Source organism: Miscanthus floridulus, chromosome 3 (genome assembly GCF_019320115.1).
Source record: "Miscanthus floridulus cultivar M001 chromosome 3, ASM1932011v1, whole genome shotgun sequence".
Taxonomy (NCBI): Eukaryota; Viridiplantae; Streptophyta; class Magnoliopsida; order Poales; family Poaceae; genus Miscanthus; species Miscanthus floridulus.
In genome coordinates, this window is record NC_089582.1 from 122,956,859 (window position 1) to 122,974,194 (window position 17,336).

Below are 17,336 nucleotides of genomic sequence, written 5' to 3' on the forward strand. Positions count from 1 at the left end.
GGTCTCTGATACCAGGTTGTTACGGCGCGCCTTGCTGCGGAGAAAGTTTGGAGGGGAGAAGGCAAGCCGTGGCTTGGCAGGACGGCGGCGTGATGGTGCCGTGCTGCAGCTAAGGGTTTGGGGGCGAGGTTGACACAGAGATGATGATGAACAGTAACGCTCGAGGGCCCAGGGGAGACTGAATCTCAATCCCAGGCTAACCTCCTTTCATCTCACGGTTTAGGGCCTTATAGGCCAGATTACAATCCATAACCAATCTCTCCTAATTCTCCTCCTTAAACTACTGCAAATATCTAACAGACTCCCTGGACTTAGCCACTATTACGACTCCTCCTCCTCTCATAGGTCCTACCGACCATAACACACGCTGTCCCCAAATCTTATTTGGCACGCATGCGCCGGTACTGTTAGCGGTGCACGCCGTCTTCCTCGCGACGTTAGGGGAGGGGGTCGAGGCCGGCGACGGCGGGGCAGCGGCTTAGGGTTAGGGTTGGCAGCGGGGCAGCTTCCAGCACATCTCCCCGACTCTAGAATCAATGGCCGGTCGGCTGGGGCGGCAACCACGACACGGCGGTGGTGGCGGGTTGGCCGGCGGTGAGCAAGGTGGCGGCGGCGCCGCCCGAGCGAGCGGGGTAGGACAACCGGATAGGCAGGGACGCAGGGTAGGCAGCGGGGGCTAGCGCTGGCGAAGTTAGGGGAGGGTGGGTTCGTCCGGTGGGAGTGGTTGGTAGGCGGAGAGGTCGCCGTCGGCCTGGGCGGTGGTCGAGGTGGGCGGGGGAGAGGATGGCCAGGGAAGAAGATGAACAGTGAGAGGGGTGGGCGTGTGCGCCAGCACGCGCTGGGGAAGAGGGTCGCACACTGTCACAGCCTAGTACGTAGTAGTCTCCCTAAGATGTTTCTGACTCTTACCACCATTTTGGCTTCACTCTTGATCGAAGCAACTAAGGGCCTGTTTAGATTTCAAAAAATTTTGCGCAGTACCCGTCACATCGAATCTTGCGGCACATGCATGGAGTACTAAATGTAGACGAAAAAAAAAACTAATTGCACAGTTGGGTGAGAAATCGCGAGACGAAACTTTTGAACCTAATTAGTCCATAATTAGACACTAATTGTCAAATACAAACGAAAGTGCTACAGTAGCCAAAATCCAAAAAAAATTTTGGACCTAAACGGGCCTAAAGTACTTTGGGTGACTGGGCATTTCTTTTGACAGGTAATTATTAGTTACAGGTGTAAATTTTAGTGCACAAGTATGGGATGGTGTTTTTTTATTCCCTTGAAAAACGAGTTGTTTGGACAAAAGAGAAACCACAATGTACGGAGTACAAGGTTTGGGCCCAATGGTATTTGAGCTGGTTGATGAGATGGACTTTCGGCTTTTCATGTGGCACTTTTGGACTGAATGCTGATGGAGTTTTGCGCTCTGGGCTGTGACCGCTTTGGTCTTCTCGATAGGCCGTATGAAGCTGACGTCATGGGTTGACATGAGTGAAAGTGAGAAAATTGAAAGTATGGTGAGGGATGCCCATATGAGAGAAGGACAGTTTATAGGCTTCATAAGGCTCCGTTTGGCAGGGCTTTTCCACCGGCTTCTGGAGCTATTTGGAGTCGTTTTCTATCAAACGGGGTAAAGTAAAATAGCTTCACTTGAGAAGCCCCTAAAAACATGCTCTCATAGTGATTTGGGGTGGGATAGAGCAAAAAAAAGTGGCTTCTCCCGGCTCCTCATCCAGGCCCCTAAAAACATGCTATCACAGGGAAGCCATTTTGCCAAACGGTTTACCAAAACCGCTTCAGCTCCACCGGTGGAACTGTTCATGGAGCTGAAGCCAAAAAAATAGCTTCACTAGTGAAGTGAAGCCCTGCCAAACGGGGCCTAAGAGTGAAAGCGACAAAGGTGGTGGTGAGGAATGAAAGTGAGAAAGATGGAGTATGGACAAGGTCATTGACATAGCCAAGTGCTTGACTATAAATTAAGTTATAAGAACCAAGTTATATAATAGTTGTCTTCTATTTGTTTTTAAAGTTTTTGTTTTTAAAGCTTTTATTATTATGTGGTATTATTTTTTACTTTCTCTTTCCTATGTACATATACTTTTGTTTGGGCCCATAGATGTCTATCTTCCGTACCTAGCTTGTTGCTTGTATGAGAGCCAAGCTCTCTTCTCTCCTCCACGCCATCAAAAATGCTGACTAGCTTGGCTATAAGCCCATTATTGTACTTGCTCTAAGAGACCTATGGAATTGAAGACGGACGTATTGACGTACTTAGAGCAAGTCCAATAATAGAGTCAAGTGTTTGCCTATTAGACAAGTGATAAGAGCCAAGCTATACAATAATGGTCTCTTATTTGTCTCTAATAAACTTTATTATTATTATTATTATTATTATTATTATTTCTACTCATGTCCCACTTTCTTTTTCCTATTCTTGCCCACATTCACTTAATGTATAGACCCACTAATGCCTATGCTTCCGTGCCCAGCTTTTTGCTTGCATGAGAGATCAGCTCTTCTCTTTCTCCTCCACATCAACATTTGCTTGGCTATAAGCCAATTATTATACTTGCTCTTAGGAGTGAAAGTAAGCTTGTGTTTGGTTGATGGATGAGGTGGAGGTGGGACGGGGGGATGATCCCTCTTTAGTGCTATTTGGTTCAGCAGAGTTAGGGAGGGGTGAGATGATCCCACTAGGGAATATTCTAGCTAGATTCCCGATGACTCTGTCCTTGAAAATCGAGGGGACGGAGTCACGCGAAGTGGGACGGAGGAAGAGGAGGTGCACGTGGGAAGGAAGAAGAATAGGCAAGCTCCAGCGGCACGTGGGCGAGCTCTGGGCCTACTGGCGCGTGGGCGAGCTCCTGGCCCACCAGCTAGCTCCAGCTTGCGGCGGGGGAGATCCAGCCGAGTGGCGAGGACTCGACCTCCCTCGGCGTGGACGTGACCTCCCTGGCGGCGCGAAGAAGAAGAGACGAAGCTTGAAGAAGAGGAGGTAGGGCTCTAGATAGGTGGCCAACGGCGGCGCTCTGGGCAGGCAGGGTCGTGGGGCTCTGGGCAAGCAGTCGTGAGCCACGTGCACAAGCCGCGTACGGGTAGGTCGAGCGCGCGGGCAATGGCGGTGCTAGAGGCTGCACATGGGAGGCGGCGGCGCAAGGGGCCACATGCAGGCGGTGGCGGCGGCGGCGCCAAGGACTCCATCGTCGCCTCGTGCTCACTCATGCTCTGTGGTGCGGGCCTGCCGCGGCCGGAGGAGCCGGAGACAAAGAGATAAGAAGAGCAAAAAGAAAAAGGAAAAAAACTGACAAATGGGTTCGACCAATCAGCAACTTATCCCACTTTTTGATGTCTCTACACCAAACAAAAAATGGGTCTATCCCGTCTCTTGTCAGCCAAACCAAAAATAAAACCATCATGTCTCCGTCTCGTCTCATAAATCAGTGATGGGATCATCCCACTTCACCAACTCTCAGCCAAACGCTACCTATGTAAGTGGGGTTAAGAGGCGAAGGAAGAGGACCGTGTAGGAGTGATGCACCGGGTCATTGGGGACTGAGGTACTTGAGCAACACAGCACGGGGGTCATTCCATTATTTGACGTACTTAAGCAACGTACAGAGCACTGGGCACTGGGTGTCGGTTCACTATGTTATTCGATGCGAATATAACTCACGCATGTACGAGTATTTTTTTGTGTGGGGGAAATGCTGCTCGTTTACTCTGCGTGGTCACATTCGCACCGTACCACCCTGATTGCCAACGATACCAAAAACTCGCTGTATCTATCTATAAATAATAATAATAAAAATAAATAAATAAATATAATATAGTTCCCATTTGGTTTCGTCACCTAGATCACTGTTCATACATAGTCGTTCGTCCCTGGCCGTTGGATCCCGTCCACAGAGCCCGGATGTACGCCACGCCCGAAACCAAGTCCCACCCCACCCTCGGCCTTATCCTATCCCAGGCCCACTCGAACGGTCTCGCAAGGAAGAGAAAGAGCCTTGTGGCCTCGCGCTGTCGCCACTCGACGCTCCCATCGCCCGCCCCTCTCTTCCCCTGCTGCCCCCACTCGCCGACGCCGCTCCACCTGCCGCCGCCATCGCTGCGCTTAGTCCTCCGTGTGGTGTCACAGGTGACACAGCAGGGCACAAGACGTCTTCTCTTTAGCTTGGCGTATTTTGCATTGTTGCTTTGTAATCAGAGTCTGTCGTGTGGGCCATAGGCCAGCGTTGTGTTACCGGCATACAAATGCCATAACTTTGTAAGAGAAACATCATCGAAGAAAAGTAATACGAACATGCTAAGGCAAGGGGCTACCTCGCCGGCGTTTCTCTCTCCCTGATCTGTGCCATTAGTAGTGCTCACGTCGACGGCTTGACGCCGGCGGCCACGGGTGTTACAGTGGTATCAGAGACGGTTTATCCTCGGCCTCCGCTCTCGATTCCGCTCGGCTTCGATCTTTGATTCGTAATTCCGGTCGGTGGGTTGATCTCCACCCCGCATCCTGGTGGTGTGGGCGAGAGGTCCCGTAAATCCCTCCTTTGGTTGAATCGGGTCAGCCAGCGGCGTCGAGTTCGTCTAATCCGAGATCCACAACTCTTCCATCCACCCGCCCCACCTCCTCCATAGATCCCTGGATCCGTTGTAGTTCATACCATCCAACTATGTGGTGGCACTGCAACGGGTTTCTCTTCGTCCACAATCGACTGCGAGCGAGCGCCATCACCACCCGTTCGTCGGTGGTTCCAACCTCTACGGCACGATTCTCGACTGGGGGACTACATCAACAGTCTAATTCGGTGGCGTGAACCCATTGTGAGATTTTCCCCAACTTCTCACTCCATTTCCTTCTAGCACGCTTGAATTAGTGGTGAGGGTTGCGAGACGCTTGTTCTCGTGTAAAATTCCGTAGCCAACTGGTTCAATTGCGGTGTGGTGGTGTTCGGAGGGGAAGTGTCCATCGACTTGGATTGCGGGACACTTGTTTCCATGTAAAATTCCTCAGTCGAGCCTCACTTCCAGGCGGCGGTGATTCGTTGTTGTGTGGAGCAGTCAATAGGGGAGGTGTGAACCAAACCTGTTGTTCCATCTGTTTCAGTCACGACTCCATCTAAGCCTTCTGATCCTAAACCATCCAAGCAGACCCAAATTCTGTTGGATCAGATGTCGAAGAGCGCTGATGATGACCAGTCTAAGTGGGATCAGGTGATGGATCATTTCGATCTCTTGTTCAATCGTATGACGGATATGGGTATTGTCCAGCAAGAGATGAAAACTCAAATTGAGTTAAACAACGCCAAGGTTGACAAGTGTTCTGCAGATCAACAGTTTATTGCTCAGCAAGTTCGAGCTAATGGCCAGGCAGTAGCTCAACTAACCCTGCGGCAGTTTGAGGAGGAGAAAAGCTCTGCCAGTCATGGTTCATCGTCCTTGGTGTATGATGATGAAGAGGAGCACTTCCTGAACATGTTTGCCAAGGACAAGAACCTTCAGAAACCTGAGCAGTCCAAGTACCATAGATCCAAACTGGAGCAAGACAAGGAAGAAAGGGTACCTCATCATGCTTTGCCTAAAATGTTTTTTTCCCAAGTTTGAGGGCCTTCATCCCAAAATCTGGATTGACAATTGCTGCAATTACTTCTCTATCTATAGTGTGCCCGAGAGGCTTTGGGTGTCTTCTACCACCATGCATCTAGAGGGCAATGCTGCCAAGTGGTACCAGGCCTATAAACAGACACATCCTAAGATCTCTTGGATCACCTTTTGCTTGGCTATGGAACAACAGTTTGGAGCTGATGATTATAGAAATGCCCTCACTGAGTTGATTGATCTCAAGCAGACAGGAACTGTGGAAGACTATACTACTAAGTTTGAGCAATTGCAGTTTGATATTACTATGCATAGCTGTCATTATGATGATCTTTTCTTCACCTCCCATTATGTTAGTGGTCTCAAAGATGACATTAGGGCAGTGGTTGAGCCTCAGGTACCAACAACTATACACAGAGCTGCTATTATAGCAAGGATTCAGCAAAATGTGCTTGATAGAGGGAAAAACAAGTACCAGAAGGCTCCTATTCTTCACAAGCCAAACCCACAACACAGGACTGAGACCAAGACACAACCAGTTTCTGGTACTCTATGGAGGGATAGACAGCTGAGGGACTACAGAAAAGTTAATGGATTGTGTTACACCTGTGGGGAGAAATTTGAACCAGGACATATTGAGGTCTGTTCCAAGCGAACCAAACCACACAACAATGCTCTGGTGGTGAATGACCTAGACCGAGAACTCAGTGATGATGTTCTCAATCAACTAGCCATCGAGGATGCTTTACCGGAACAATTTTGTCAATTGTCCCTCAATGCATTGACCAGCACTGATACAAGCAACAATATTAAGCTGAAAACCAGGGTCAAAAACAAGTTTATGCTTACTCTATTGGACAGTGGCAGTTCTCATAGCTTTGTAAGTGCCCAGTTCACCCAACTAGCTGGTTTGCCAACTGTGCCGATGTCCCCTCGCAAAGTAAAACTTGCAAATGGGGAGTGGATCGTGGCTGATAGAATGGTCAAGTAATTGGAATGGTATTGTTAGGGTCATACTCTGGTTGCTGACATGATAGTACTGGATATGCACCCCTATGACGCTATTCTGTGTTTTGATTGGTTGCAGCGCCATAGTCCAATGCAGTGTGATTGGCACCTTAAAACTCTTGCATTCGAGGTGAATGGACGGCCAGTGAAATTGCAAGGCATTCCATGGATCTTGTCAAGGTAGTTTTTTTTTTCATTTCTAAGCTACAAAGAGCATTGTGCATGAGATGGATTTGGCTCTTCTGAATTTGCAGCTCAAGCCCTCAGGGGTGTGAGGATTGAAGTCACACACCGAGGAGAAGCATGCCAGAAGTACAAGATTGCCAGCCTGACAACCAGTCCTCCTTCTTTACAGTTGTAGGACCTCACTCCTTTTCCTCTATGTTGAAGAGAACATCCTTGTCTCCCTAGTTCAGAAATGCAGGGATCAAACTTCGCGATGTTAGCATTTAGTTTGATACTTTTTCTTCAAATCCACAGCTTTGAATCGTCCGCTGGAGTTCAGAAGTCTGTCGCAGATTACTTCAGAGAGGCATACAAGCTGGAAATGCACTACGATTTTCTCCCATGCCTCCAAGTTGGTAGTGATCAGAGGCCGAACTACCTCCCTATGGAGGTTACTAACTATGGACTTGAACTGTGGCCTATGCTTCAGCACTCTTTCCCTTCTATATTGTCTGCTCTTGTTTCTCAATTTCCATTTGGATTTCAGGTTTGCAAGATAGTATCTGGACATCAATACTGGAAGAAGTTGGATAGCCAACAAGTCTCTAAACTAATGGACTCAACCTGCCAGCGCCCATCTAACCGTGAGAACAACATTCGTCAGGTTCTTGCTATTTCTGCATTTTTTATTCTGTTTTATCTAATTTATACTGTGGGTAAACAAACTTAAAGTTTTCTAAATCTCTTTTGCTTAGGTTGTTGAGCACAATGACTACAATAGAACTGAGCGTGCAAGTGAATTTGGCATGGAGGTTGACTATCGTCCTACTTCAGTTCAGGCTAGAGTTCTACCAGCTCCCACTGTAATCCTTCTTCCATGTGTCATGCAGTTTTGTTTTGTTTTTGCAAATGTGATGCATTTTTTTATTATAACCATGTTCTATTTTTGTTTCTGTAGCTGAAGTACCGTGGCACTGGATCTGAAAGTTTGTGTTGTCCAAAGGATGGGCAGTGGAACATGATTAAAAAGGTACGTCATGAGCAGTTGAACAACCATTGACATTGTAGCATTTTGAAAACCTTGTCCAATTCAATGTGCGGTGAACATAGTTTTGTCTATGGACAAGTAAATCCTTTCTGTGCTAAATATCATGATTTATTGATGAAGCTTGACTGGTTGCTTGAGTTTTGTTCTCTCTATACTAGGGGTCTCTTCTGTCATTACCCCAATAGGCTAGCTACATGTCCACTCAAGTGGTCCTATTTCTTGCACTGGAATAATGGAATTTGTGAGGGTAAATATATGTTACTAAATTTTTTCATTGTCTTTACATTCTATTTTGTTATGTGCAGCAAGTAGTACATGGTGCAAGGGTGGGCAACTGGGCCTGCGTTAACTTTTGTTATGAATTGCCCAGAGATGTTGGTAAATTCCGTTAGTCGCTGAATTCTTACTCTTTGTAGTAGCAGAATTCTTACTCTCATCGAGAGAGGATGACACTAGGAGTTAGGGCAATTTTCTAGTTTATTTCTCACAAAATGCCATACCAACCTGAGGGGTTAGTGATACATATTTACAGGCTGCTAGCCAGCCAATCATATGCCAAGATACTAGATGCTAACATTGCTGCCCTAAAACAGATGCTGTCCTAGATGCTAAGATGCTGTCCTAGCCAGTCAAGGATGCTGTCCTTGATGCTAAGATGTTGTCCTAGCCAGTCAAGGATGCTGTCCTTGATGCTAAGATGTTGTCCTAGCCAGTCAAGGATGCTGTCCTTGATGGGTAGCAAGACCACCATGCAGCCACAAGAACCATATGCTGCAGCCCCACAAAGACCAGCCAACACAGAGACTTATCCCATCATTCTCCCCCTAAGTCTTGTATGTCGTCTTGTGGGAAAGTTAAACCATCCCGGTCCTGGAGCAGAGCTCAAGAAACTTAATCCTCCCAAGAGGATTGGTAAGCAGGTCCGCAAGCTGGTCCTTGGTGTTGATGTAGCTTGTCTTGATGCTCCCTTCCTCCAAACAGCCTCAGATAAAGTGGTACCTCACTCGGATGTGCTTACTCCATTCATAGAAAATGAGGTTCTTTGCCAGGGCCAGAGTGGACTTGCTGTCCATCCTGAGCTCCACCGCTCTAGTGTCTCTGCCGAGAAGATCACTGAGCATTTGAGCGAGCCAGAGCGCCTGAGTCAAAGCGATGGAGGCTGCTATGTACTCGGCCTCGTAGCTGGACAGGGGCACCACCTGTTGCTTGACTGACTACCAGCTAATGAGGCACTTGCCGAGGAGGAAGAGTATCCCGCTCGTGCTCTTGCTGGTGTCAATGTCGCCGGCGTGGTCGCTGTCGCTGTACCCGATGAAGTGTGCCGTCCCAGGGCACCTAGGGTAGTAGAGGCCATGGTCGAGAGCTCGCCATGTAGCGGATGATCCTCTTCATAGCCTGCTGGTGCTCCATCGTCGGTCGCTGCATGAACCGACTAACGTAGCCGACAGAGAATGCCAAGTCCGGCCGTGTGTGGGCGAGGTAGCGAAGGCTCCCCACAAGACGTCGGTACTGCGTAGCGTCCACCTCCTCTGTCGTGCTGTCGCAGCTCAGCTTCAGCCTCTCCTCCATCGGAGTGAGAGCTGGGTTGCAGTCGGTAAGCCCAGCTAGCTCAACGACGTGCTTGGCGTAGGCGGTCTGTCGAAGCGTGATCTCGGAGTCATCCTGGTGCACCTCAATTCCTAGGTAGAAGTAGAGAGGCCCCAGGTCACTCATCTAGAAGGTGGCCTTCATCTCTTCCTTGAATTCCACCACCTCCGCATCCTTGGTGCCGATGATCACTAAGTCATCGACGTAGACACCCACCAATAGAGCATTTCCTCCACTGCCCCATCGGTAGATGGCCGCCTCATGCGGGCTTTGCTCGAAGCCCATCCCCTTTAGCGTAGAATCCAACTTGGCATTCCACGCCCTCGATGCCTGCCTTAAGCCATAGAGGGCCTTGCGCAGGTGGAGCACCTTGCCCTCCTTGCTGGGGATTACAAATCCCGACGGCTGGTGCACGTAGACCTCCTCCTTCAAGTCACCGTTAAGGAACGCCGACTTGACGTCCATGTGATGAACACACCAGCCCTTCTGGGTAGCTAGCGCAAGGAGTCGCATGGACTCCATCCGTGCCATGGGAGCAAAGGCGTCGTCGAAGTCGACCCCCTCCTGCTGCATGAAACCTTATGCCACCAAGCGAGCCTTGTGCTTGATGATGGCGCCGGCTTCATCCCTCTTCAGCTTGTACACCCACTTAAGATTGATCGCGCTATGGCCCCGAGGAAGGTCAGCAAGCTCCTAGGTGGATTCTTCTCAACCGCATCCATCTCCAATTACATCGCGGCGCGCCATGCCACGTGTCTCTCAGCCTCTGAAAACGACCGAGGCTCGCTGTCGTCACACGCAAGGTGCAACTGCGCCTCTAGGTCATGAGGCACCAGTCCTAGCACCGGCTGGTCGCCGAGAAGGTTCTCCATCGTACGATACCACAATGGCTTGCCATCGTGGTACGCGTCGATGTGCTCCTCGTCGTGAGAGAGCGGAGTAGCGAGCTCAACCGGGCTATGCTCGACACGAGCTGGTGGTTGGAGTAGACATGCCCGGAGATGTGTTTGTTGGTGCTGGAGTGCGTGGCGGTGCCGACTGTGGTGGAGCCGGCGAAGAACTCATCGCAGCCGAGGTCCTAGCTAGAGAGCGTGGTGCTGTCAGAGTAGCAGGTGCTGAGGTCGATGGAGGCTCGGGGACTAGGGTAGACGCACTCATCGAAGAAGAGTTGCCTACTCCCCCAGCTCCCTCAAAGTGGACATACTCGATAGTGAAGTCGTTGTACGTCAGAGCTGAGCCGTTGTCCACCACCTTGTCCCACGCCCATCCTCGCCCTTCGTCAAACACAACGTCGCGCGCCGTGCGCACACGCTGTGTCTTCGGGTCAAGGATGCGGTAGGCCTTCGAACCCTCCGTGTAGCCGATGAACACTCCCAGAGTGCTCCTGTCGTCGAGCTTGCTGATGTGGCCAAGCTCCTTGGCGAACATGAGGCAGCCAAAGACCTGCAAGTGGGAGACCGCCAGCTTGCGCCCATGCCAAGCCTCGTACGATGTCCTGCCGTCGAGTGCCTTGGTAGGCGAGCGGTTGAGGATGTAGATGGCCGACACCACCGCCTCTCCCCAGAAGACAGCCGGCATCCCCCTCTGCTTGAGAAGGGCCCGAGCCATCCCCACAACCATCCGGTTGCGTCGCTCGACGACGCTGGTCTGCTACGGGCTGTACGGCGTAGAGTAGTGGCACTAAATGCCCTCATCAGCGCAGTACGACGTGAATTCAGCTGCCGTGAATTCGCCGCCATTGTCGGTGCGCAGCACGCGTAGCTTGCGGCCATACTCCACCTCCATAGCAGCCTGTGAGCGCCTGATGGCATCCGTAGCCTCTCCCTTGCTGCCGAGGACCATCACCCACATGTAGCGGGAGAGGTTGTCGACGAGCAGCAGGAAGTAGCGTCATCTTCTCGGTGTGGCTGGTGTCACCGGGCCACACAAGTCCCCGTGTGTAAGCTCGAGCCTCTCCTTGGCTTGAAAGCTCACCCGTTGGGGAAAGGGGAGTCACCTCTGCTTCATCAACACACAGACATCGCAGAGCTGCTCCACATGGTCGAGGCACGGTAGGCCTCGCACCATCTCCATGGCACTGAGCCGCTTCAGGGCCTCGAAGTGAAGGTGCCCGAAGCGCTTGTGCCACTGCCATGCCTCGTCATCCCAACGAGCAGCGAGACAGAGGGGTTGTGCCACCTGCACGTTAAGGACGTAGAGTCGATTTGCGCTTCTAGATACTTTGGCAAAAAGGCAGCGACGGTGATCCCAAATCCTTATGACTCCATCCTCAACCACCACGCGCGAACCATTCTCATCCAGCTGTCCTAAGCTGATGATGGAGTTTCTCAATGCGGGGATGTAGTAGACTTTGGTGAGCAGCCTATGCTCACTAGACACGACGGTGAAGATGACAGAGCCGACACCCTTGATCTTCATGCCGGAGGCATCCCCAAACTTGACAGAGCCTCGGACGCTAGAGTCAAGCTCAGTGAAGAATTCCCGTCGACCGGTCATGTGATGGGTGGCGCCGGTGTCGAGGCACCACCCGTCAGTCTTGTCATTGTCGGAGCCGTCGCCGAGGAGGGCGTGTGCTTTTAGCTCGTCAAGGTGGAGGAGAGCCGCTACGGCGGTGCCGCTGGAGGTAGCTCGATGCTTGCATGTGCCATGAACAGAGCCGGCTCCTCCTCCTCCGCCTGTGTGACGTGGGCCTGGCCGCGTCGTGGCTGTCGATAGTCCATGGCCCAATGGCCAAGCTGGCTGCAGTTGTGGCAGGTGTTGTCTTGTGCCGGCTTGTCTTGCCAGTGGCGCCGCCCTTGGTGCCTCCGCGGGCATCACCCTCGGCACGTCCTCGTGCCCCGGCCTGGGCGTCTCTGTGCACCTTGCGTGACTTGCCACGCTTGCGGCCGCCTATCGCGGAAGAAGGCTCCCCCTTCTTCCGGTCACCTTGTTAGGCAGCCCACTGCTCCTGAGTGAGAAGGAGCTCCCCGCCAGTGGTGATGGGCCCCGAGAGAGACTGTGGCTCATCGCTGTCGATGACCTTGAGGCGACCTATCACCTCCTCGATCGACATCGTGGAGAGATCCAGCAGGGACTCGATCGAGCGAGCCATCTGCTTGTACTTCTCGAGGACGCAGCGGAAGAGCTTTTCGATAGCTCTCTCCTCACCATAGGTGTCATCGCCGAACTGCACCATCTTCTGCAACAGAGTGTTGAGACGAAGAGCAAAGTCATCAACGTCCTCACCTGGTTTGAAGGCCAGATTCTCCCACTCCTTGCGAAGTGCCTGTAGTGTGGACTTGCGGGCACGGTCGCTGCAGATGCGTGCCGCAGCGATGACGTCCCAAGCCTCCTTGGCAGTCCGCTTGTTGGTAAGCGAGAACTGTATCTCGGATGGGACTATAGCGATGAGGGCATCCAGCGCCCGTTGATCCTGGTCGTAGTCGACGTCGCCGTACCGGACTGCCTCTCATATGTGCCGCACCTGGAGCTTTACCCTCATCACCACAGCCCACTCGACGTAGTTGGTCTTAGTGAGGGTAGGCCATCCATCGCCGGGGCCGACGTCCCTGACAACAGCCTAGAGTCTGTGGTAACCACGGTACCGATTCGGGGATAGAGAGCCACGCTGCATGTGAAGGCCGCGCTCTCCATCGACCCGTCCACCACCGTTGCCATGCGCGCCTCCTCCAGGAGCGCCACCGCCCTTGCGCGCCTCCTCCAGGAGCACCGCCGATGCGTCTGCGCCTGTCTAGGCTACCGCCGCGCTCGTGGGCGTACGCAGCTGCCCACTACGCCGCCCGCGCTCGTGCTGCCTCCCTTCCCAGCAGCTCGAGGTCCGCGTCGGCGCTGTCATCAGCAGAAATGGAGCTGCTGATGCTGCCGCGCAGAGCCTCGACCTCTGCTACCGCCGCACGCGCTGTATCCGCCTCCGCTCTGGCTACTGTCAGCTCCACCGCTGCCAGCCTCGACGCCCTTGCCGCCGTCGTAGCGGTCTCTACCGCCGCTCGCTCGCGTTCCTCTGCCGCGGTAAGTTCGGCCTCCTGCCGACGCCACGTGCTCGAGGCGACCGAGCGCTGAGACTGCCCTGCAGACATGACGCGCTACCGGGGGGCTGCTGCGTAGGGAGAGGGCTGCTTCAGACGAAGCACAGAGGGAGAGGAGTGAGCAGGAGCGGCCGGAGCTGCTGCTGCTCCCAGCTGGGGCTGTTGCGCGGCTGGAAAAAGAGATGAGTAGGAGATGCTCAGGCTATATGATAGTACGGCTCTGATACCACTTGTTAGTCGTTGAATTCTTACTCTTGGTAGTAGCAAAATTCTTACTCTCATCGGGAGAGAATGACACTAGGAGTTGGGGCAATTTTCTGGTTTATTTCTCACAAAATACCATACCAACCTAAGGGGTTGGGGATACATTTTTATAGGCTACTAGCCAGCCAAGCATATGCCAAGATGCTAGATGCTAACATTGCTGTCTTAAAACAGATGCTGTCCTAGATGCTAAGATGCTGTCCTAGCTAGTCAAGGATATTGTCTTTGATGTTAAGATGTTGTCCTAGTTAGTCAATGATGCTGTCCTTGATGCTAAGATGCTGTCTTAGCCAGTCAAGGATGTTGTCCTTGATGGGCAGCAAGACCACCATGCAACCACAAGGACCATATGCTGTAGCTCCACAAAGACCAGCCAACATAGAGACTTATCCCATCAAATTCTGCTCTGATCTGGTTAAATGGTCTTGTACTACTGGAGTGGTAATATACATTTACGTTATGCCTTTGATTGCCTTATCATCAAAGAACATTCTTGCATGACTCCCAGTTTACCATTTCACTCTGGTTTCAGGACATGGATAACTTGAGACTTCCAATATACCTTGTTCGTCCTGAACAAGTTGAAAATGATCTTCATAGGCTGTGTCAGGATGCTGAGAACAAGCTAAGAGTGCAAAAGATAGATCTTTTGCTTGCTATACTGCCAGAGAAAAACGGCAACTTATATGGTAATATTTCTTGCAGCAAACTTTCCTTCTTCCCTGATTATCACATATATGTCATTCCTGACTACTCTGAACAACAGGTAATTTCAAAAGGATCTGCGAGACAGAGATTGGTATCATGTCGCAGTGTTGCCTGGATAAAAATGTTAGAAGTGCAGGTCCTCCGTACTTTGCTAATGTTGCTATTAAGATCAATGCCAAGGTTAATCTCAACTAGATCTCTTCACAAAATTTGTTGAGCAACATGATACTAATATATTCACTCTCTCCGCAGTTTGGAGGAAGGAACTTAGAATTTGCTAATCCCAAAGAAAGCTTACCGGTTGTTTCGATTGAACCAACAATTATATTTGGTGCCGATGTCACTCACCCTGCTGCTCTAGATGATACTGCCCCTTCCATTGCTTCTGTAAGCTCTTTTCTGTTTACAATAGGGATAGTATCATCTCATTACAATAACACATTCTGCCTGGTTCCATGTAGGTTGTTGCCTCCCAAGACTGGCCCAAGGTGGCTAACTATAATGGTATTGCCCGTGCACAAGGTCACCGTAAAGAGCTCATCGATGGCCTGGAAGACATTGTCAAGTACCACCATCGTGATCTCTGAAATTTAAATGACACCCCATTGAGAGTTTACACTCGATTGAGAGTTCCTTAATTTACAAAATATTTGCAGGGAACTCCTACTTGCATTTGAGGAACGGTCTAAGCAGAGACCTAAGCAGCTGATCTTCTACAGGTTAGTAACTTAGTATCTTGTTGCTTTTCTGACTGATGCCATGGTAATTGACAAACCCACCCCCTCTTTCACCGTTAGGGATGGCGTAAGTGAGGGCCAATTCAAACAAGTGCTGGAACAAGAAATCCCAGAGATAGAGAAGGTAAAAACAAATTGAGAGAATGGCACGTCAAGTGTTCCCTCAGTTACAACATTCATACTTAATACCTACCCTTCAGGCATGGAAAGCTCGTTACAATGAGAAGCCAAAGATAACCTTCATAGTGGTGCAGAAGAGGCACCACACAAGGCTCTTCCCAAATGATCGCCAATGGATAGACAGGAGTGGAAATATTCTACCTGGTTAGGAGTGCAGGCGTGTTTGCTGCTGTTTTTAGTGTGTTTTTTAACAATGATTTTGCTCAAATGTTTCTGGAATTTGCAGGCACTGTAGTTGATAAGAATATCTGCCACCCAACAGAATTTGATTTCTTCCTGTGCAGCCATGCTGGTATCAAGGTACGTGTGTAGCATGTTGCAACTAATTTAGACATTTTTTTTTCAAATGCATCTGAAGATTAGCTGTTTGTGAAATTGCAGGGAACAAGCCGTCCTACGCATTACCATGTGCTGCGAGATGACAATAAGTTCACTGCAGATGCTCTGCAGTCTCTCACATATAACTTATGCTACTTGTAAGCATGCCCTTCCCTGCCATCTTGTTTTTTTGCTCAACTCGTTTGTCTGACGGGTCTGTCTTGTATTTTCTTTCAGGTATTCAAGCTGTCAATCGGTACGTGCTCTCGTGTCATTGAGAACTTTAGTTATGTATTTTCCAGTGCAAAACATTGTTATGGATTTTTGTATTTAATTTAATAAAACGGCTGAGTTCTGTTCAACATAAATAACATAAATTAATTAATGAATGGAAAAAGGGGAAAACTAACCTTCTTTTGGATTCACAGCTCCTCCTGCATACTACGCCCACAAGCTAGCGTTCCGTGCCCGCTTCTACGTCAACCAAGGCTCCTCCGATGTGGCGACAAGTGTCGGCTCTTTTGGTTCATCTGCTCCCGCTGCTGCTGCTGCTGGTCCGAATCCACTTCCGGAGATCAAGGGTGAACTGAAAAGGCTCATGTTCTACTGCTAGTCCTTGACCACTGAAAACCTCCTGAACAAGGCTTTGCTACTGAAGTCTCAAGTTCCTTGACTGTGCTCTGAAGGCGACTTGGATAATAATGTCTGCACTGGATGCATTTCTCTGTTCGCTGTTCCTTAAAGTACTGCTATAATTGCAGTGACTGCTTTGTGTTAGTTTGTGGTTTGCATTTTATTTTATAAACAATCGAAGTCTTTGCTCAAGTTTAATACTATATCCAGTTATTCAGAATGACAGTCGTGTATTCGGCATGCATGTACTAGTTTAGCTTGCAGTCCTATTAAGGTTTCCCTGGAAGTAGTTGCATGAATTTTATTCATCACTTTTTTGACGGCTAGGGGTAATCCACCAATATAGTTTGTCTTCTGTCTCATTATTTTTTTCATGAAATATATATCCTGATAACATAATTATTTGAACACCTAGATATTGCCATATGTTTTTAAAAAAAATAGTCAAAATTAGAAGTTTAAGATAAGTCAAATCTAAAGTGACCTATAATTTGGTAAAAAAAGACGATTCATCCTTAGCAATTGACTATAATTAGCCTCATGCTAACTTCTTCAGTCGCTGAATATCTATTATAAGATGTCCCGAAATAACTGTTGTTCCATATTATTGTGGCTTCCACCTCTAGCTGTACTGCACCACGTGCCTGTTGCACTGTCGAGCGGGAAGCCTTATCCCTTCCCCTCCTTCCCCTCCTCGCGGCCTTACATCACCACGCACAATCCTAGCCTTTTTTTGTAGAAAAAAAACCTAGCCTCATCCTCAATCTCGCCGGCTATCCCCGCGGCCCCATTCGCAACCTCGTCATCTCGCCCACCCTCTGTCGACTCCCCTTCTCCGAGATCTCTTGCGTCGGGCTACAGGAGCTAGGGCTCCTACTCCGCGCGACACCGCCATGGCTCTCCGGTGCTTTTATAGCCACAAGTGTTAGAGAAATGGCGCTAGTTTCAAATTTTAGTTTGCTTCGTCTGTGTAAAAATGGAGCTAGTTTTTTTTTTTGGCGTCAAGTGGTGTTTGCCGCCAAGTCAAATGCATGTTTTTGTGTCCTCTTTGATTTATTCAAGACCAAA

At 49.9% G+C, this 17,336-nt stretch overlaps 1 protein-coding gene across 1 annotated transcript; it reads left to right on the top strand.

Moving 5' to 3' along the window:
* Positions 1 to 3,115: 3,115 nt before the first annotated feature.
* LOC136544329 (protein argonaute PNH1-like) lies at positions 3,116 to 16,248 on the top strand. Its single transcript, XM_066536528.1, has 23 exons — positions 3,116 to 3,230; positions 5,105 to 5,211; positions 5,269 to 5,516; positions 5,659 to 6,577; positions 6,683 to 6,761; positions 6,858 to 6,960; positions 7,084 to 7,219; positions 7,316 to 7,432; positions 7,524 to 7,631; positions 7,727 to 7,798; positions 8,122 to 8,194; positions 14,066 to 14,133; positions 14,225 to 14,381; positions 14,459 to 14,580; positions 14,653 to 14,787; positions 14,862 to 14,965; positions 15,057 to 15,119; positions 15,198 to 15,261; positions 15,338 to 15,461; positions 15,544 to 15,617; positions 15,699 to 15,793; positions 15,873 to 15,895; positions 16,064 to 16,248. The coding sequence occupies exons 1-23, from the start codon at positions 3,116 to 3,118 to the stop codon at positions 16,246 to 16,248; spliced, it is 3,291 nt and encodes a 1,096-aa protein (XP_066392625.1).
* The last annotated feature ends 1,088 nt before the right edge of the window (positions 16,249 to 17,336 follow it).